This window comes from Culex quinquefasciatus, chromosome 2 (assembly GCF_015732765.1).
Source record: "Culex quinquefasciatus strain JHB chromosome 2, VPISU_Cqui_1.0_pri_paternal, whole genome shotgun sequence".
NCBI lineage: Eukaryota > Metazoa > Arthropoda > Insecta > Diptera > Culicidae > Culex > Culex quinquefasciatus.
In genome coordinates this window covers 71,090,784-71,112,631 of record NC_051862.1, presented here as the reverse complement: position 1 = coordinate 71,112,631, position 21,848 = coordinate 71,090,784, and the positions used below count along the sequence as shown (strand labels likewise).

The following is a 21,848-nucleotide window of genomic DNA, read 5'->3' as shown; positions in this document are numbered from 1 at the left end:
AAATTAAGGGTGCACTCAAACCCCGATGGTTTGACACCAACTGTTGTCAAACGAACGGGGTCACTTTTTAGTTTGACACCCCTTTTACACGGAGTTCACACACACTACCAAACGTTTGTTTTGGTAGTGTGCGAGAGCTCCGTGTAAAAAGTGACAGTTCGTCACTTTTTAGTTTGACTTTGACTAACCAACGGGGTACAAACTAAAAAGTGTTAAACAAAAAAGTGACCAACCACCGGGGGTTGAATGTACTAAGTCTTTAATGTTAGTTTGATGTTAGTCTATGACAAACTTTAAAAAATATGTATCGATATTGCACTTTATCGATCTATTATGAGAAGGCAGCAAGAACACTTTCACGCGCAGCTTAAAACGACGTAAAACACTAATATGACTATATCTGTGGAAATAAATTTTGGAAAAGCTTAAAATTTTGGGCACAAGCAGTTTAAGGCGCATGTTTTCAAATGGTTTTTTGTTTGAAGCTGAATTCTTTTTATTTAATAGTGTTACTGTAAAATAGTCCAAAAAATACCTCTAAAAATGTCTTTGACCACATTTACTGGTCGAAAACTGTGAATCGAAAAATAAAAAGTTCGTCTCCGACCCCACGGCTAAAAATCTGAAATATAAAAATTGTGGGTTTTACGAGCGGTTTCCCAATGATGGAAGACACCATTTTTAAAGAGCGGATACAGACATCGCACAAGTGTTTCAGAAAAAGAGCTCTCAAATTAGTAAAAGATTTTTTTCCTGAGACGATTCCCCGCCTAGCACGATGTTTTTTAAAGATTTCTGGGAAAGCGTTTTTCCAAAAGCAAACCTTAAACCTTTCTTTTATAAGAAAGGTAAGCACAATTTAGTTGTACCAAAAAGATAGAAAAAAAATTAAACCGTTCATCCAAAACATGAATTTCATTCTCAAAAAATGAATTCATTATTGACTTCAGGTTGAATCCCATTCCCAATCCTAAACACCAATCCCAACCCGACCCAGACCCAACCTGCCTGCGAGTCTGTGTTCTACAGCAAAAGGTGGGGGCTGGCTGTGCTGCTCAGCTTTGCTGTTTTCTTCGCGCTAAATTGGATTACAAAACTTAGACCCGGCTTAACCCATTAGCCAAAGCCATTCCCAACAAACGGTTTTCTGTTGTTGTTGTTGTTGGTTGGGACCAGGGGCACATGGTGCGTTTTATTTATTTTTGCTGTAAACTTTGCAAGTGTGTTCTTCATTACTCGTAGCAATTGCCAACGGGCTTGCCAGCTACCTGAGTCTGCGAAGATCTTCAGTATAGCAGCAAGGTGTGTGCGGAGGTGGGAATTGGACGGTGCGAAAAGTCAACTCCTCTTGTGGATGTCGTTCCGCGGCCAGGTAATCGTCTAAGAGGCACCGATCCCTCCGGGGGGTTCCTCAGGAGGTTCTTCGACGACGACTACCTGTCTTGCAGAGTTAGTCCCCAGCGCGGTACCCTCGTCGGTGCGAAAATTTCCCTCTCTGCCACTCTGCCTGTGACAGCATAAACAAATAAAGTATGCTGCTTTATGGCATCGGGTTTGCTCTAGCGATAAACATGAGCACTTTATTGCTCTCATAGCTTCGGTGGCTCTGTACACACAGTGGTGCTGGTTGTACAGCAGGTATAGAGCCGCTAGCGGGCTAACCCCATAAGAAACGACGACGTCCAAAGTCGACGCACTTCGCACTCTGGGATCTGTCGAAATGTAATTTATAGATATAAACAAAGACAGTGTGTGAGCTCTGGTCTTCGGCCAGCGGACGGAACACCGTCGGATGAAGAGTCCCCGCACGCTGCCTCTTTTAAATTATTCATCCATTTTGACTAGTTATTTTTCGGCTTCTCTCCACACACATCGACGTCCTCCTCTTCGAGTCGTCACTTGCCACAGTTTCAACTTCAACCAGAGCAGCGTTCAGCCTCGGAGTTTGGTTTCGAACGAGCAGGGGAAGGGGCGGCTGCCGGAAGGGTGTGGTGGTGGAAGCCGAGGGCCACGGGAATGACTCTGACAAGAAGGGGCCAGAGAAGGGAAGGGGAGCGAGCTCTGATGGTTGGTTGTGTGAAGAAGAAAAAGTCAAATATATTTATAGGGGAGAACTGCTTAGCTGGGCAAGCTATATCAGGCGAAGAGATGAGGAGACCGAGCTCACCAATATTGACAAACGAGCGTGGACATGGGCGTGCAATGTTTATGTTTTTTGTTTGCTTCATTTTGTGGTAGTCGTTGTTATTTTATACAACAGATAGCAACAGAATGAATTTCGTAGATTTTCGTTGGATTGCCTGGCCCTAGAATGTGCCCTACGCAAACGATATGACCATTTCACATGACAATTTCATTATAATATATAGATATTTGTGGAAAGCCAGAGACAATCAATTTATGTATGATTAGGGAGAAGCATAACTCTATCTTTGAAGAGCAACCAACTATTATGAAGATTAAACAGACATGAATAATGGAGCAATGTACTGAAATAAACTCTTTTTTCAACCATTTTGCATACGGAACATTTATGCGAACATCTCAGAGTCTCAGAAAATTTACCCGACAAACATAAATATTGTAAAAAATAAAATTCCAACTACTGAACGATCTTTTAATTTCAATCTGGAGTAAGATTTGAAAAGGGCTCAAGCATTAAGACAACTGGATGTTTTGCAAATTTTGGAACAACGAGTAACTATTTCTAGCAAATCATTGTAATAGGACCGAAGCCGAAATGTAAACAAAGAGTCTATCCTGTTCGTTCCTAACGTAAACATCAACTGACGTGAGCAGGATAGACTCTTTGTTCAGAGTTCGGCTTCGGCTCATTTACATTGTTTTGCTTGATTTCACACCCGCAGTGGTGAAATCTAGCTATTGTTTGACACATTGAATTTTATGAAAAAGGCCTCTGAAGCTTCAAATTTGCAAAATAGCTCCAACTGTCAAAATGCTTAGTCGCCCTTTTCTCGCGATGCTCCAGAAAGGTTAGATGAGTCTAATTTTCCAATTTTGAGATTGACTTCATATTGTTCAATTACCAACTCATAGTTTCTTTTCTCTAACACAGACGTAAAGATAACCTTTGAGTAAAAATCCTCTATCTTTACGATACTTTCTGATGATTTAGTCTACTTTCCTGCATATAACTTTAACTAAATAACTATTAATCCTGACACCCCACTCTCGTTACAATCCAAACATTGACTTTTCGCCGTCAGGATTAACTCTCCCAGTACGACCAACAACAACAGCACGCCCATGGCGTCCATCGTCAATTTAATCCATTGAACACCAACACCAACGCAACCGCAGCACTGCTTTCTGGCTGGAGCTTCGTAAACTTCTTCCAACGCGCCTGTGGTGGCAGGTTCTAAACTGGTCCCCGCTACTCTGCTCTGCTCTTCATTCATAGGCTAAAGTTAGCTGCTGCTACTTATTTCAAGTTATCGCCATGTTTGCTTCTCCTCCTGTGTTTAGTATATCCAGTGGATGGTGGGGGAGGTTGTGAGGGTGCAGGACGGTTTTCTGGCGTTTGCTTATGCCACACACCACCATCGTCGTCTCTTCTTTTTTCTCTGTGTGTTTGCACACCAACACTACGAAGTCAAATTTACATACGACAACGATGAAACTCTTGCCTTCGAGAACAGAGCTGTCCAGATTTACCAATGCTAATCCGATCCCATCTTCTTTGGCCGCCGCCGAGAGGAGCACAACACTCAGCAATGGAGGTGTTCACAGCCTGGAATGTGTGCTGTTCACCTTTGGTCACACTCCTCTTGGGTTGTGTACTACAACTCCCGGACAGCCAGCCAGTGCGGGGGAAAATAGAACCTGCTTCTTTCTACTTGCCGTAGTTCATAGACACCGCTTTGCCAGCGACGTTCTTCCTCTTAAGATGTGAGAATCCGAAGATCCGGAAAGGTCGCCGATACTTTTACAGAATTTTGAAAACACACACACACTCGGAACGGTCTCCCGAAGAAACGCTCCGGGAACGATTCCCCCTTCGCTCCTCTCGTATAAAAAATCCCGATGAATACGGTCTTCCGCCGTCAATGGGCACGGAAAGTGGTGCTTCGCGCAAGAACCTGGTCTCTTAAAAATGCTAAAATTTTACGTATACAGCGTTGAACTTCACCCTTATCGACGACCGCACACACTAATGCAAACACACACACACTCTTCTTACTAAGTAAGCCTAGACAGATTTTTTGTCGTCTATTCCGTATACACCGTTTCCCGTTTTCAGTAAGAACGCGAGTAATTTCACTTCATTGTCGAAAACCGCACACAAAAACCCAACAAAATCTACTAAAAAATAGTTCTTTTCCTCCAACTGTATGTGTGTGCGTGTGTGTGTTTGACTGTCACACACGGGGGAGCCTGTCGAAACTCCCGAACCCGACCGACGAACCGTGTGCTGCTCCGCGATGAAGTGCTGCTTGTGCTTTAATGGCCGACGCGAAACACACAAAAGATTTTTTCTTCAACCGCACACAGCCTTCTTCGCTGCTGCTGCTGCTGCTGGGAAATGTATTCATGCTCGCTCTCTCATTGATGGGGGAGAGAGGGAGAGAGCGAATAGGAGGATGCGCTTGCTAGAGTGAGAGGGGCGAATAAAGAATGAGAGAATTGGAATGGGAAAAACATCAGAGAGGAATTCGATATAGGGCTGGTAAAATTTTGAGGGAGAGTCGAAAGCGAGCGACATCTATGTGTTCGAAAAAGAGAGTCTTTGTGAGAAATGTTTCAAATCTTGTAATGGCAGTTAAACTTGAAATTTTACATTTTACAAAAATACAAAAATACAAAAATACAGAAATACAAAAATACAAAAATACAAAAATACAAAAATACAAAAATACAAAAATACAAAAATACATAAATACATAAATACAAAAATACAAAAATACAAAAATACAAAAAAAAACATAAATACAAAAATACAAAAATACAAAAATACAAAAATACAAAAATACAAAAATACAAAAATACAAAAATACAAAAATACAAAAATACAAAATACAAAATACAAAAATACAAAAATACAAAAATACAAAAATACAAAAATACAAAATACAAAAATACAAAAATACAAAAATACAAAATACAAAAATACAAAAATACAAAATACAAAAATACAAAAATACAAAAATACAAAAATACAAAAATACAAAATACAAAATACAAAAATACAAAAATACAAAAATACAAAAATACAAAATACAAAAATACAAAATACAAAAATACAAAAATACAAAAATACAAAAATACAAAAATACAAAATACAAAAATACAAAAATACAAAAATACAAAAATACAAAAATACAAAAATACAAAAATACAAAAATACAAAATACAAAAATACAAAATACAAAAATACAAAAATACAAAAATACAAAAATACAAAATACAAAAATACAAAAATACAAAAATACAAAATACAAAATACAAAATACAAAATACAAAAATACAAAATACAAAAATACAAAAATACAAAATACAAAAATACAAAATACAAAAATACAAAAATACAAAAATACAAAATACAAAAATACAAAAATACAAAATACAAAAATACAAAAATACAAAAATACAAAATACAAAAATACAAAAATACAAAATACAAAAATACAAAATACAAAAATACAAAATACAAAAATACAAAAATACAAAAATACAAAAATACAAAAATACAAAAATACAAAAATACAAAATACAAAAATACAAAAATACAAAAATACAAAATACAAAAATACAAAAATACAAAAATACAAAAATACAAAAATACAAAATACAAAAATACAAAAATACAAAAATACAAAAATACAAAAATACAAAAATACAAAAATACAAAATACAAAATACAAAAATACAAAAATACAAAAATACAAAATACAAAAATACAAAAATACAAAAATACAAAAATACAAAATACAAAATACATAAATACAAAATACAAAAATACAAAAATACATAAATACAAAATACAAAAATACAAAATACAAAAATACAAAAATACAAAATACAAAAATACAAAAATACAAAAATACAAAAATACAAAAATACAAAAATACAAAAATACAAAAATACAAAAATACAAAAATACAAAAATACAAAAATACAAAAATACAAAAATACAAAAATACAAAAATACAAAAATACAAAAATACAAAAATACAAAAATACAAAAATACAAAAATACAAAAATACAAAAATACAAAAATACAAAAATACAAAAATACAAAAATATAAAAATACTATATATAAAAAATTTCGATGGTTTTGTTCGAACGCGAATCAGTTGAATACGGAATGTCGGATCGAGGCACTTTTTGTTGCGTTAGGTTTGTGTAGGCCCAAGGAAGGCTCTTAAACCAAAAAATTACAACATTGGCCATACTGGAACCGATTCCGGAAAATCTGTACATTGTATGGGAAAAGTTACGTAAAATAAAATTTTGATCACAGGAGGCTGAATAGGCAAAAAAGTTAAAAACGTCAACAAACGAAAAAAGGCAGAACGAAGTTTGTCGGGTAAGGCTTGTATTTTTTTATTTATTTTTTATTTTTTTTATTTATTTTTTTTTCATAAAATTTATAAACAAATTGAGGTTGAAATGAAAATTCGAAGCAAAATATGCCAATAATGTTCGAATTGATGTTCAGTTTTACATCGAGTGAGAAAAATATTAAAGATTTTTTTATTGCGTAAATTTATATTCCACACTCAGAAAAACCACCAGAATATATCATTCATTTGATATTACCAACTTATCTATTTACAAGAAAAAGTCATGTTTACATTCATGGAATTCGGATAATAGAAGAAAAGTTTTTTTGACACGATTTTTGACCATTAAAATAAGTATTTTATCAGTTCGTCAAAGAGAGCAACAACTATTTAATGTAAGATTCTGTTATTTTTAAGTTTGACATTATTTTTGATTTCACCATCCAACTGGAATTCCCTGTTGTTTAATAATTTTATCCAGATATTTCGTCAATGGCTCAAAATACCGCACCATCGAATCCACCGAAATCTCCTCCTTCCCCGTAAGGGTCTTCAGCACCGTTGTCCAGTGTTGCGATCCTCCGGGGGCCAACGCCTTCTTCAGCACGCGCCCAACCCGTTTCGATCCGTACAAATCACACCGGTGCAGCGGCATGGGCAGTTGGTACGGCGTGTCCACACTTCCGTAGATCGACTTCCGGCAGAGTCCCTCCAACAGCTGGAAGCTCAAAATGTTGGCTAAAAAGTAGCGCACATACGGGGTGTTGTCCGGGAAGTGGTACTTTGCTGCGGCGTCAAAGAGATGGGTTCGGTCTGTGTTTGGGGAAGGTTTGATGCCCTGTTCCGATTCCAGCAGGTACCAAAAGTACCGGTTGGCGTCTTCCTCGAAGTTGGCGGATCCTTCGAAAAGGTCCCACCTGTAACGGTCCATGATGTAGGCAAAGGGTAGGGCAGGGATTTTGACGAGGGCCGTTTTCATCAATAGGGCGTAATCGAAGGAATTCAGAGTGTTGTCCACCTCCGGTTTGAGGTATGATGAGTTTAGGAGACCAAGTCTAGAGAATGATAGTTGCATAAAATTGGTTTAAATTGAGAATTTGAAAAAAAAATGGTTTAAATTACCTGGTTAAGTGCAATGGACTCATTGAAGCTAAATGGATAGTATCTCCAATACTTTCCTGGAAAGCTGAATTAGTTCCATCCTGAATGAAATTAAAAAAAATATTTATTTGTGAGAGTCATTTTAAAAACCACAAACCTGAAAGATCGTAGGCTGATCCGATGCCAACATGTAGTACATGATGTGACCCATTTCGTGCATAACAACGTAGAAATCGCTTGTTGTACTTCCCGCACAAACAATCATTCTGAAAATAGAGTTTCAGAACTTTTGCAACCTTGTCAATCCAACAAAAAATTGAACAACCCACCTAAAATCCCCTTCCTCATACATATTGGCCGCCGTTCCGTGACATTTCGTCACATTCGCACCCCGCTCAAAAACGCTTTTCTCCCAAAACTGTTTCGTCATCATCGGCAGTCCCGTGGAGGAGTAAAAGTCCTCAGCTCGCTTGACCAACTGCTGGCCAGTCCAGTTCATCCGCTTGAAATTGTGCTCAATGTCCACTTCGTGGGGCACAATCGACGCCGCGTGCGTTTCCCAGTTCTGGCTCCACATGTCCCCCAGGATGTGGGCCGGAATCAGACCCAACCGGTCAAATTCCTTAATTTCAGGATATCTCTTGCGCAAGTGGTGCCGAATGAGAGCGTGGAACTTCTGATACAGTGGCTTAACCTCCTGCCACAGACGGTGCACTGTGGCGCGAAGATTGGGCATTTCCAACTCTTCCCGCCAGGAATCGCCGGCGTCCTGGAAGCCGACTCGACGGGCGCCGTTGTTCATGAGTTGGATTAGCTTTCCGTATGTTTGCTTGATGGGAGGGCCAACGGCCATCCTCCAGGAGTGCCAAGCCCATTTGAGGATGTCGGATTCGTTGATTTTGCAGTCGGATTGTTTGCTGAATTGGTGGATCTTTGCTGAAATTTGATAAACTTGAATTAGAAACATGAATCTTAAGGGAAACCACGTGGACAATTGGGGGTGCTGTATGCCGAATGTCCACGCTCCAAACAGAACATTTTGTTTTTGTATGGAGAGTTGTCCACGAGGGAGAGGGGGGAGGGGTTGAGATTTCCAACGTGTCCACGTAGATTGTGGATGGTCCCTAATTCCTTTTATCAAATATACATTTTTGACTACATGAAGTTACGGGGTACAAATTATTATGAACTCAAACCATTAGGAGCGGCCGTGGCTGACTGGTCACGATATTCGCTTTGTAAGCGAATGGTTCAGGGTTCGATACCCATCTGCTCCCAACGAGAAAGTTTAGAACACAGAAATTAGAAATGATGAATGAATATGAACGAAAAATCAAAGTCCTTCGAGGCGGGGTTCGAATCCCCGTCCTTTGGGTTGGTAAGCAAAAATGCTAACCACTAGGCCATGACGACTTGGTGAGCGTGGACTGGAATTAGGAATACTGTTACAGAGAGCGAGTTGTGGCGCTATAACCACGGCAAATAGTGTCCAGGGCATTCGTGGAAATACAATGTCCCATCCCAGAGGGTCCCGTAGTACCAAACCTTCTTAGCATGGTGCTCCCAACGAATACAACCAGAGTCTCGGCCCGAAACTTCAAACACGAACAAAAGCAGCGAACCGAAAATTGGAAATGAAATGACGTTTTGGAATTTTGACAGTTTGGAACGCATGAATTACCCCATTATCGGTTTCCCGCATGGGTGATGTGGAAATTGTTGCACCTGACTGAAGTTGGGAATTTGGCAACTTATTTTAATTTATGCTAAATTTCAAAATTTAAACACGAATCTACAGCGAATCGATGTGAAAACAAAAGATACACTAACGGCACGATGATTTGATGTGCAATCTTGATCAGAATCGCGGTAAAAGCGGTTTAAATTGAAAAATAATAATAAAGCAAATTCTAGTCTAGAATTTAAGGAAATTTTGTCTGTTTTGTAAGACTCAATGTTATTGCACAATGGTTATAGAATTTCTCACAAAAAAGTAAATTTTTCGGTTCGTCCACAAACAATCTCATGTTTGTAAACAAACGACGCCATATTGCCAATGTTGTTTGGTAGCTCATATCAGGCCATCGCCGGGGCCCTGAATACAATCAAATCTCGGAGCGTATGGTGGTGTGTCCCCACGCTTCTTCCTCCCCTGTCGATTCAGTATTGTGTTGTTGTTTGAACACTCAGTGGTCAAACTCATCCCAGTTACGAATCATCTCTGCGATACGGCTTTACGCAGTAGGCCTGGCCGCTTTAACGCTTGTGTTGTTTCAATGCATTTCAATGCAATGGCGCACTACAAATGTTAATAAATGACAAGAAGAATGCTAGGCGTCATCTAACCTAAGGCACTCTCCAGGATCCCATCGAAAGATTGGCTGCGCTAGGGTCTGATTAGATTAGATTAGATTAGATTAGATTAGATTAGATTAGATAAAAAATCGGATCATTATTTGCTGAGACATTGGCGTTAGAAAATGGAGGGTTGTTTGGGTTACACTTAAGCAATTTTCTCAGATTTCGGTCATTCGCTTTGAATTATGAATTTATGGTATTAACTTTTTGGCCAATCGCAGTTTTTCTCATAGTTTTTCGATTTTTCTTCAACAAACAATTTACAACGTTAGTTTTTACCCTACTGGCCTCCATAGCGGCACTTTTTGGTCTCAATTTTGTCATATTCGGAATCCTCGGACAATTTCACGTAAGTTAGAAGTATTGGAACCGTAGGCTTATAGTCCATGAAATTACCTATCTTTTGACCTATGGGAGTATGGGTGTTGGAGGCTGTTGGAATAAGATATTAAGGTTTAAAAAAAATCCATTTTTGACAGTAATTTGCAAAAGCTAAGAGAAAAAGTCAAACCAATCCTGGATGTCTATGGCACATTTTGAAGTGCTTCAAAAGACCTTTCGAATGCATCTAAGAGAGTTGGAATTGATGAAGGTTCACGGAAATGCGAGCAGTTTTAAGATTTTTCATGTTTTTTTTTAAATCAAACTTCAAAGCCCGTTTTACCCCACTTCCCTTTATCGTAGAGGGCTCATATTTGGCATGCGTTCATCTCATATATAGACAAACAAACGCTGAAAGTATCATCCAAATCGGAGCACCTCGATACGACCTGTTACACATTGGTGAAAAACTCGCTCTTAAGTGGAATTTTGAAATAGTGCACAATAGTTTTTAAAGTTTTCAAATCAAGACTAACATTTCAAAAGGGCGTTATATTGAATGTTTGGCCCTTTTGAAATGTTAGTCTTGATTTGAAAATTTTGAAAATATTGTTTTCGAAAAGATCGGAAAATTTCACGAATGTTCCATTTTTTGCCTTCCTCACCTCACTGAGGCAAGGCTATAAAATCACTCGAAAAATGAACTTCTTAAATACACCTCCTAGATATACCTTCACGTATACCTATCGACTCAGAATCAAATTCTGAACAAATGTCTGTGGGGATGTGTGTAGACACGATTCTTTTTTCCACACGATTATCTCAAAACTGACTGAACCGATTTTGGCTGGATCCGCCTTATTCTGTTCGTTTTGGGGTCCCCTAAGACCCTATTAAATTTTATTTTGTTTAGTTAAGTATTTAAAAAGTTATGCCAAGTAAAAGATTTTTGTAGATACAAAAAAGGGTGATTTTTTGCATAACCTCAAAAGGCCGGGTCTCTTTGTTTACGTGCGAGAGTCACGCCAGATGCAAAACGCCCCGTTGCCATATTGCTTCAAATGAGAGTCTGCATGTTTTCTGGAAAAGTCTGTATCAGGTATATATTTTTTCATAAACTTATTTTCATTATTACTTTGTAAATGTGAGGAAGGCACCACCCACCTAATGGTGTATTAAGAAACGTTTTTACTTTGTAAATCGGTTGCTGAGATATCGACGATAGAAAATGGTGGGTTGCTTGGGTGAGACTTAGAAAACATCAATATTCCTGTTTTTATATCTTTGCATGGAAATATCTCAACAACTAAAGGTCGTATCAACAATGTTCCGAAAAGCAAAATATAGAGAATTTTCTCAGCTTTTCAAAAATATTTTTTTTCAAATTTGCCAACATGGGCACTAATTTAAAAAAAATGGATAACTGCGACTATTTTGAAAAAGTTACCAAAAATGGCTATAACTTGAAAACAGTGCACTTTATCAAAATTTCACTAAATTACTTTTAAAAATGAAAAAAATCAGTAATGATTCAAAAATTTGGTGGGTCTCGTGGCGCAGGGGTAGCGGCTTCGGCTGCCGATCCCGATGATGCTATGAGACGCGGGTTCGATTCCCGCCTTATCCACTGAGCTTCTATCGGATGGTGAAGTAAAACGTCGGTCCCGGTTTCTCCTGTCTCGTCAGAGGCGCTGGAGCAGAAATCCCACGTTAGAGGAAGGCCATGCCCCGGGGGGCGTAGTGCCAATAGTTTCGTTTTTCAAAAATTTATACCTCGTACAACCTGCAAATTTCTTTAAAGATGGCATTTGATTTTCCCTTAAACATATAAAAAAATGGTGTTTTTTACAAATCAAGTTTTAGTGACCATTCACCTTTTTTTACTGTGTATCATTTTTTGTAGTCCTTAGGCCGATGCAAATATTTAAAAAAGTTTTTGTCCCTCGGCCCAGGCCGAGGTCAAGGGGGGTGGGGGGCAAAAAAATAAAAAAATATAAAAATTTAAATAACAAGCCATAGTCTTCACATTTAAATGAAAAAAGTGTTTTAAAATGCATTTTGCACTAGTTCAGTTGTTTTGCAATCATTAGTTTTCAAAAAATCTAAGATCTGACAAAAACAAAAATTGAATCGAAAAAAAAGATTTTGCATCGAAAATTTTCAAAAAATCTTAAGATTTTTTAGTAAACCCAAACATACTAAAAATTATTTTAAACGCAGGAGAATGTATTTTAATTTGATTTCAGCTGGTTGCACTTGAATTTTCATTGAAATTTTGAAGTTTATTGTAAAAATATTTTTTTTGCCCCCTGATTTTTCGGGCCAATTTTGAACGGGGGGGGGGGGGGACAAAAACTTTTAAAAATATTTGTACCAGCCTTATCCATACCTACAACTTTGCCAAAAATACCAAATCGTTCAAAAAATACCTTCAAAAGCTACTGGTTTTTGAATTTTCATTCATCATTTTTGTATGGACAGCTGCCAAATTATTATGGAAAATTATATGGACAAACTCATAATGCAAAATGGCTTCTTTGGGCATACCGAAAGCATCATCAAAGTTTCAGCCGGATTAAAAAAATAGAAAAATTAAATTAAAAAAAAAAGATCGATTTCGTAGAGAACTGCTCACTTAGAAAACTTATATTTAACAATTTCTTTAAGCCGCTGCATATTAGCAATCAGTGGTTTAATCTTCAATGTTTCTAAGACAAAATTTCAGTACATTTTCTGAACTTTTCGAAAAAAATATTTTTGGAAACGTTCATTCATGATCACTATTTTTAAAAACCGTAAAACTGCAAATATTTCACTGAAATCAAACCTTTGCTGGCCATATCTTGAAAACGGGGCACTTTATAAAAAAAAGTGAAGTACTTTTCGATTGCAAATTCAAATTTACATAAAAAAATTAGGTAAAAAAATTTATGTATTAATTTTATTTTTTTTCCAAAATCACTATCTAAAAAACACTAACCACTGCGCCAAGGGGTCCTTGCTCAAGTATCGTAAAATTCAACTAATGAAACATTACCGCGAACATTACTGCCTTAAGATTTGTCATGTAAAGTAATTTAAAATTTATATAGATAGAGTGGCTCATATCTCGGTCATTGGACTAGTATCATTATTTTTTCCAGAGTTTAATTTTAAAACCTTTAACATATAATTACCTTTTGTCATTATTTGCTCCATATCGGGTTCTCCAAAAAGACATATTTTGCCAGCTTCCTGGTTTTCTTTCGCTTTTTGATCTTCCACTTCATTTTCCTCAAATTTCGGGTATTTAAAGTGTGTTCTCTCCCATAGCACTTGATTTCCATCACACGCATCGTACGACTTATCCACACAAATCTGAGTTCCGGTGTAAATCGTCTGCATAAATCCTAACAGCTCCGTCATTTGTCTTGAGAAATGAAAGAATCAAAATTTTATTAAATTTAAAACCCTCCCCCACCCACCTCATCTCATCGTCCGTGTTGACCCACGATCGGCACAGCAGCTGGAGTGCCCTGCCGAGGCTTGCGTTGAAGTCCCTGTGCTGTTCCCCGCGGCCACACATGGTCCGTTCCCAGTGGGCTTTCCGCACCGTCAGTTGGCCAATCTTTTCCACGGTCGCCGCCGAGGACTGCGTTGGCAGCGTGCTTTGGTGCGTGGAAAATTGAGAATGATTGTTATTGTGAGGGAGAGAAAAAAAAAATTAAGGCACCTCCAGGCCAGGATGTGGTGTGCCCCGGGGTCACTCGACTTTGGCTTCTTGATGTAATCAATCTCTGTTTGCCTTACCTTGCCTCCCAGGCGTACTGAGCTGCCTCGTGGTTGAGCTGTTTTAGCTCCGAGTTCATCTGGTCAAACCATGCGATGGCGGGATGCAGGTCTGACGAGCAAGAAAGGAAAAAGTTTCCAATGGGGGTGAGAGAATTAAAAGCTTGAGGCGTAATGGAGACGCATCATTGTCCAATGCTTGGGATTGGGATCAATTCACTTTTTGCCTTCCTCACCTTACTGAGGGAGGGCTATAAAATCACTCGAAAAACGAAATTCTTGATTTGACTCAGAATCAACTTTTGAGCAAATGTCTGTGTGTGAGGTGAGATGTCGATCAAAAAAATTGCACTGAGTTATCTCGACACTGGCTGACCCGATTTGGACCGTTTGGTCTCATTTGATCCGTCTTGGGTTCCCATAAGTCGCTATTGAAAATGATAAAGTTTAGTTAAGTACTTCAAAAGTTATGCTAAAAAAACTATTTTAACAAAAGTCCAGAAGATTGTAAAAAGGGTGGTTTATGTAAGAAACCTCGTCATATGATACATTTTTAGAAAGGTATTCGAAAGTCTTTTTCAACGAACTCAAAAGGTTGAAGATCTGACAACCCTATCAAAAGTTATAAGCAATTAAGTGTTATTTATGAACTTTTTGGAGGCCGGATCTCAGATATTATCTAGCATTACACTCTAAATGTGAGGAAGGTACCAACCACCTAATGGTGGATTAAGTCACGTTTTTGGTAAATGTTTTACTCGTTTCATGATGTATAAATTATTTGAATGATGCTTGAAATTCCATATTTTTTGTATCGCAATTTTTCATTTGTGCTTTTTTTATGTGTTGAAGTAAAAAATATATAATTGATAGAAAAATACTACATTCAAACATACATAAATATTATTTCGATTTTTTTGTTTGTTTTTCATAATTCAATATCTCGTGAACACAAAAATAAAACATTGAACCCAGTTGGCAAACATACGTAACATTTTCTCAGAAAAAAACGATGGTGATGTCAAAATTTTATATAAAATATGCTCTCAATGTAAAAATTAAGCAACAAGTTTTTATTTTCGCAATATGCAATGAAAATAATTTTTAATTGAAAAGTGGACTACGCCGATCGTTTCTACTTCCATTTTTTATAGATGAGCAATTCTCTACGAAATCGGTCTTTTTTCTTCAATTTTAATTTTTGTATTTTTTAATCCGACTGAAACTTTTTTGGTGGCTTCGGTATGCCCAAAGAAGCCATTTTGCATCATTAGTTTGTCCATATAATTTTCCATACAAATTTGGCAGCTGTCCATACAAAAATGATATGTGAAAATTCAAAAATCTGTATCTTTTGAAGGAATTTTTTGATCGATTTGGTGTCTTCGGCAAAGTTGTAGGTATGGATACGGACTACACTGGAAAAAATGATACACGGTAAAAAAATTTGGTGATTTTTTATTTAACTTTATCACTAAAACTTGATTTGCAAAAACACTATTTTTAATTTTTTTTTTTGATATGTTTTAGAGGACATAAAATGCCAACTTTTCAGAAATTTTCAGGTTGTGCAAAAATCTTTGAACGAGTTATGAATTTTTAATCAATACTGATTTTTCAAAAATCGAAAATTGGTCGCAAAATTTTCAACTTCATTTTCCGATGAAAAATCAAATTTGCAATCGAAAAGTACTTTAGTAAAATTTTGATAAAGTGCACCGTTTTCAAGATAAATCCATATTTAGGTGACTTTTTTGAAAATAGTCGCAGTTTATCATTTTTTTAAATTAGTGCACATGTTTGCACACTTTTGGAAAAAATATTTTTGAAAAGCTGAGAAAATTCTCTATATTTTGCTTCTTCGGACTTTGTTGATACGACCTTTAGTTGCTGAGATATTGCAATGCAAAGGTTTAAAAACAGGAAAATTGATGTTTTTTAAGTCTCACCCAAACAACCCACCATTTTCTAATGTCGATATCTCAGCAACTAATGGTCCGATTTTCAATGTTAATATATGAAACATTTGTGAAATTTTCCGATCTTTTCGAAAACAATATTTTCAAAAATTTCAAATCAAGACTAACATTTCAAAAGGGCCAAACATTCAATATTACGCCCTTGTAAAATGTTAGTCTTGAATTGAAAATTTTGAAAATATTGTTTTCGAAAAGATCGGAAAATTTTACAATTGTTTCATATATTAACATTGAAAATCGGACCATTAGTTGCTGAGATATCGACATTGAAAAATGGTGGGCTGTTTGGGTGAGACTTAAAAAAACATCAATTTTCCTGTTTTTAAACCTTTGCATTGCAATATCTCAGCAACTAAAGATCGTATCAACAAAGTCCGAAGAAGCATAATATAGAGAATTTTCTCAGCTTTTCAAAAATATTTTTTTTCAAAAGTGTGCAAACATGTGCACTAATTTAAAAAAATGATAAACTGCGACTATTTTCAAAAAAGTCACCTAAATATGGATTTATCTTGAAAACGGTGCACTTTATCAAAATTTTACTAAAGTACTTTTCGATTGCAAATTTGATTTTTCATCGGAAAATGAAGTTGAAAAATTTTTGCGACCAATTTTCGATTTTTTGAAAAAATCAGTATTGATTAAAAAATTTATAACTCGTTCAAAGATTTTTTGCACAACCTGAAAATTTCTGAAAAGTTGGCATTTTATGTCCTCTAAAACATATCAAAAAATAAAAAAAATTAAAAATAGTGTTTTTTTGCAAATCAAGTTTTAGTGATAAAAAGTTAAATAAAAAAATCACCAAATTTTTTTACCGTGTATCATTTTTTTCCAGTGTAGTCCATATCAATACCTACAACTTTGCCGAAGACACCAAATCGATCAAAAAATCCTTCAAAAGATACAGATTTTTGAATTTTCACATATCATTTTTGTATGGACAGCTGCCAAATTTGTATGGAAAATTATATGGACAAACTAATGATGCAAAATGGCTTCTTTGGGCATACCGAAGCCACCAAAAAAGTTTCAGTCGGATTAAAAAATACAAAAAAATCGAATGACCGAAATCCTAGAGAACTGCTCAGATGGGTTTTTCCTGTATCAAAGTAATTTGTGATTGTTTCTGAAGCATTTCTACGAGTATCTTTATTAAGTGAACATAATGTATTCTTGATTCCGTGATATTTTTGTTCAATTTTTCAAACATTACCAGTTCCTTAAACATGCTTATTAAAAAAATGTTTAAATTTTGTAATCTTTAGAAAGTTAAGCAATAGAATTATTTTTTTAATAATTGGAATTGCATCCTTCATTGAAAATATTTTATGAGCCAAAATGTGAACCCAAACATCTTTTGAAGAACTTCATGTTTTTCAATATTTTTTCTTGTTTATATGTTCATGGGATTTTCCCATTCTTTCAAACATAAACAGTTTTTAAACAATATTAAGAAAGGTCTAAATTTGAACATTCCACAGAATTTCATATCTCTTTAAAATAACCTGTTTTTGTTTCGTTAATATTTCTATGAGTTTCTATTAACTTGAGCAGTTCTCTACGAAATCGATCTTTTTTTTTAATTTTAATTTTTGTATTTTTTAATCCGGCTGAAACTTTTTTGGTGCCTTCGGTATGCCCAAAGAAGCCATTTTGCATCATTATTTTGTCCATATATTTTTCCATAAAAATTTGGCAGCTGTCCACACAAAAATGATATGTGAAAATTCAAAAACCTGTATCTTTTGAAGGAATTATTTGATCGATTTGATGTCTTCGGCAAAGTTTTAGGTACGGATAAGGACTACACTGAAAAAAAATGATACACGGTAAAAAAATTAGTGATTTTCAACTTAACTTTTTGTCACTAAAACTTGATTTCCAAAAAAAACACTATTTTTATTATTATTATTTTTTTTATATGTTTTAGGGGACATCAAATGCCAACTTTTCAGAAATTTCCAGGTTGTGCAAAAAATCTTTGACCGAGTTATGAATTTTCGAATCAACACTAATCTTTTAAAAAAATCGAAATATTGGCAGCAAAATTTTTTATTCAAAAAATCGAAATATTGGTCGCATAAAATTTCAACATCATTTTTCGATGTAAAATCAAATTTGCAATCAAAAAGTACTATAGTGAAATTTTCATAAAGTGCACCGTTTTCAAGATAAAGCCATATTTAGGAATTTAAAAAAAGTCCCAGTTTTCCATTTTTTTAAATTAGTGCACATGTTTGCCCACTTTTGAAAAAAATATTTTTGAAATGCTGAGAAAATTTCTTAATTTTGGCCAAACCTAATGAAGGGTCATTGTATCCCAACTCATTCCCTATGAATAGACGAACAACAACTTAAGAAATGTTAGTTTTGGTGTTAATGGCAGCCTACGAGCGAAAAAGTAATTTTTGTCCATAATTTACTTTTACACCCAGAATCAAACATTAATGAATAACTTTTCAACGGAGCGTCCATAACCAAAGCCACTATTATGGCAGGCGTGTATCCTGTAGAAACACCTTTCCCTAAAATATTATTATTATTATTATTAATCGTTTATTTGCCAATGAGCCAACGGCTCGTAGTGACTGACTAGTTTGTTTTGTTCTACATTTTGTTTACAAGCATTAAATAAGTGCAAATAAAAACTAACAATTAACAGAGAGACAAAAAACTATAGAAATTTAAGAGAAGAAACTTTTCACAACAGTCTAAAATTGTTCTTCAAATAGTTTGTTTTTTAGTTCTTTTTTGAATTGAGAAGTTGGAAGTCCTTTGATGTCCTCGGGAAGAGCGTTGTACAGCATTGTTGCCTTGTAGAGTGCTGAGTTCTGCCCAAAAGTCGTTGTGTTGATCCGGCTAGCAGTAAGATTTCCCCTTCCTCTGGTGAAGTGCCCGTGTCTGTCCACACCTCGGCCCAGCACAGTGTTGGTATGGATGCCGCCGTGCAGGACCTTGTGTATGTGGTTACATACGACCGCCGAGTACGTGCTACCGACGGTGAGGAGCTGGTTGCGTGTGTGGATGAATGCAGTAGCTGTACGACGACGGTAGCCAAATAGGTTCTTGATCGCCTTGTTCTGTATAGTTTGTAGTTGACTGACCGTTGAGCTGCCAGCTGCTCCCCAAACTGCAATCCCGTAGACCATGTGGCTGTGGAACAGTGAGAAGTACAGCATCTTCTTGGTTTGGTCTGGAACCACGGGCGAGATCTTCTTGAAGATCCCGGCAACCTGAGATAACTTGCTGTTCAGCTTCTCGATCTGGTACTCCCATTTCAGGTCACTGTCCAGCCAGACACCCAGGTACTTGAAGTAGTCGACCCGTTCAATGCTTTCATCGCCGTAGCTTAGCGTCCACCGTATCCTACTTGATTCATTGAACAACATGTATTTGGTTTTTTTGAATATTTACCGTTAATTTGTGTTCATTCATCCAGCAGTGCAACTGAACTAGGTCCTCATTCATCTTGCCTTGGAGTTCTTCGGTAGTAGTGGCAGCGTACACCAACACAATATCATCGGCGTACATGAAGAGAGTTCCATTGAGCTGCAGGTCCTTCAAGTTGTTTACGTAGCAGTTGAACAGGGTGGGGCCGATGATGCTTCCTTGAACGACACCGTAATCGACGACTTGTAGCTCGCTGTCAACACCATCATCACTCACGTACTGCTGCCGGCTATCCAGAAAACTGGCGAACCATTTGAGAGATTCCCCAATTACTCCGAGCTCACTAAGACGACGGAGTAAAACCCTCTTGTCGCAGGTGTCGAAGGCTTTGCTCAAGTCCAGAAAAACAGCTGATACCTTCTCTTTACGGTCGCAGTGTGTTTGGATTTCCACAACTACATCAAACAAGGCAGTTTGAGTGTTGGATCGTGATCTAAAGCCGTATTGGTGCGGCGACAGCAGTGTGTGTTCTTCTAGATAGTCGATCAGCTGTTTGTTTACTACCTTTTGCAGAACTTTGTCAGTCACACTCGGGATATTGATCGGACGATAGTCGTTGAAGGTTTTAGCAGTGAGTGTCTTGGGAATAGCGACCACCTTGGAGATTTTCAGAGCGCTTGGGACTTGGGACTGTCGGATTGAGGAGTTCACGACGTTGACAATACTATCGACTAGTATGTCTGAACAAGCCTTAAGGACTCTGATATGAGCCTGATTGGTTGAAACTACTACTTGTGAGAGCCATTTTATGATTGTTACCCGTGTCTCATTGATGACTTCTCTACCCTACGCCTAGAGTTCGAAATGAATGTGCTCTTATATCAAGTCTTGTATAGTTTGATGAGAAATGGTTTTAATTCGTACACATTTCAAAGAATTTCATATTATTTCAAAATACTTTATTCTTGTTTATGTAATATGTATGTCGGTTCTCATTTATTCACATTTTTTCATTTCTGTACAGTTCAGGCTCGATTATCCCAAGTTTAGTTTTTCTATCAATATTTTGTAAGAATCACGTGTTCCACTTAAATTTAAAAATTACAATTAACATGCACAAATTATAAATCTGGAGCCACACGAGAAAAGGCCGGATAAGCATTTTGACAGTTTGAACTATTTAGCTATTTCTCAAGTTTAGGTAACTTTTTCTCAAAATTCGATATGAGAAACAATAGCAAATCTCCCCAGCTACCATTTAACACAATGGGTTTTTTTTAAATAGTTGCCAATTGCCTGAGAAATTGCAAAATGGTTGCAACTGTTTAAATGCTTATGTGCCCTTTTCAAATGTTGCTCCAGAAATTACACTCCATTATATTACAGATTTTAAATTAGCATAAATTCACGTACCATTAGCAACTAGTCCTAATCCAAACAGAGGTAACAAAACACTGGTGAAAATACTCAGAACCGATATCAGACACATTTTTCCTTCCAACCGCCACCACTCGCGTGTGGCATCACGAGCCAAATGAAAATCTCACCAGTTGATTGGACTTCTTTTATAAAACATTGCGCCATCCGTGGAGCACGGAAAATCGAAATCATGCGCATAATCATTTCAACATTTTCCGGCGTTCGTCTTCAAGTGCACGATGCCGGGATTAGCGAATGCGGTTTCAGCGTTTTAAAGGTTAAAGTTTGATGCAAAATCTCGTTGATTTTAGTTTTGTGTTACTCATAAGGTTTTCAAAAATGAAACGAATTCAAGCTCCGGCCGAAACGGATTGAAACTCAGATGATCTGTGGTAAATTTGTGTATACTTAAAGAAATCAAACCGTATTTTCCGAATCAGCTTTTTCAAGGGAAACATAGTACCCAGAAATAGGAATTGAAGGGAGATTAGCGTGGACGTTAACAAATTGTAGGACATCGCTTTTCATTTAGCGTGCCTTCTCGATACGGTTTGATAACGAATTTGATACGTTTGTTTTTTTTTGTGTGCATTTGCTTACTTTTGGTTTGTGGAATTTTATTTAGAATACATGATTTTTTTGTATGCACGATTGTTCAAAACACCAAAAAGTTGAGCAATTCTCTACCAAAACCGGAAATGGATTTTATTTGTATTTTTTGATTTGGCTCAAACTTTGTGGGGGCCTTCCCTGTGACCAAATAAGCTATTTTGTGTCATTGGTTCACCCATACAAGTCTCCATACAATTTTGGCTGCTGTCCATACAAAAATGGTATGTAATTTTTTAAACAGCTGTAACTTTTGAGTGAATTTTCTGATCAATTTGGTGTCTTCGGCAAAGTTGTAGGTATTGTTGAGGACAATTGAGAAAAAAATAGGTACACGGAATTTTTTTTTTTTTTTTTTGATTTTTTGATATGTT

The 21,848-nt window shown here is 36.5% G+C and overlaps 3 protein-coding genes across 4 annotated transcripts in view; 1 reads left to right on the top strand and 2 right to left on the bottom strand.

The window, feature by feature from the left end:
- Positions 1–4,508, bottom strand: part of LOC6040765 (homeobox protein extradenticle) — a 61,769-nt gene extending 57,261 nt beyond the window's left edge. Inside the window, exon 1 of one of the 2 annotated variants that reach the window (XM_038256196.1) lies at positions 3,862–4,508. In XM_038256196.1, the coding sequence (XP_038112124.1) occupies positions 3,862–3,871 (10 nt within the window). In that variant the 5' untranslated portion in view covers positions 3,872–4,508. The remainder of the gene's footprint in view (positions 1–3,861) is intronic. The other variant, XM_038256197.1, reaches the window with a different exon arrangement.
- The window catches only part of LOC6040770 (folylpolyglutamate synthase, mitochondrial), a 151,416-nt gene that overhangs the window by 119,168 nt on the left and 10,400 nt on the right, over positions 1–21,848 (top strand). The window lies entirely within an intron of this gene.
- On the bottom strand, positions 6,873–20,981 carry LOC6040762 (angiotensin-converting enzyme). Its single transcript, XM_001850058.2, has 8 exons — positions 20,860–20,981; positions 14,096–14,186; positions 13,771–13,953; positions 13,483–13,715; positions 7,957–8,563; positions 7,785–7,893; positions 7,649–7,728; positions 6,873–7,581 (listed from the first exon to the last, which is right to left on the bottom strand). Exons 1-8 carry the CDS (start codon positions 20,933–20,935, stop codon positions 6,963–6,965), a joined length of 1,998 nt encoding a protein of 665 aa, XP_001850110.2. The 5' UTR covers positions 20,936–20,981; the 3' UTR covers positions 6,873–6,962.

Coding starts and splice junctions, on each gene's coding strand:
- LOC6040762 (XM_001850058.2), bottom strand. CDS start 20,935: ATGTGTCTGATATCGGTTCTGAGTATTTTCACCAGTGTTTTGTTACCT. Junction 13,716..13,770: donor AACACGGACGATGAGATGAG/GTGGGTGGGGGA, acceptor TCATTTCTCAAG/ACAAATGACGGAGCTGTTAG. Junction 7,582..7,648: donor AGTCCATTGCACTTAACCAG/GTAATTTAAACC, acceptor ATCATTCTCTAG/ACTTGGTCTCCTAAACTCAT.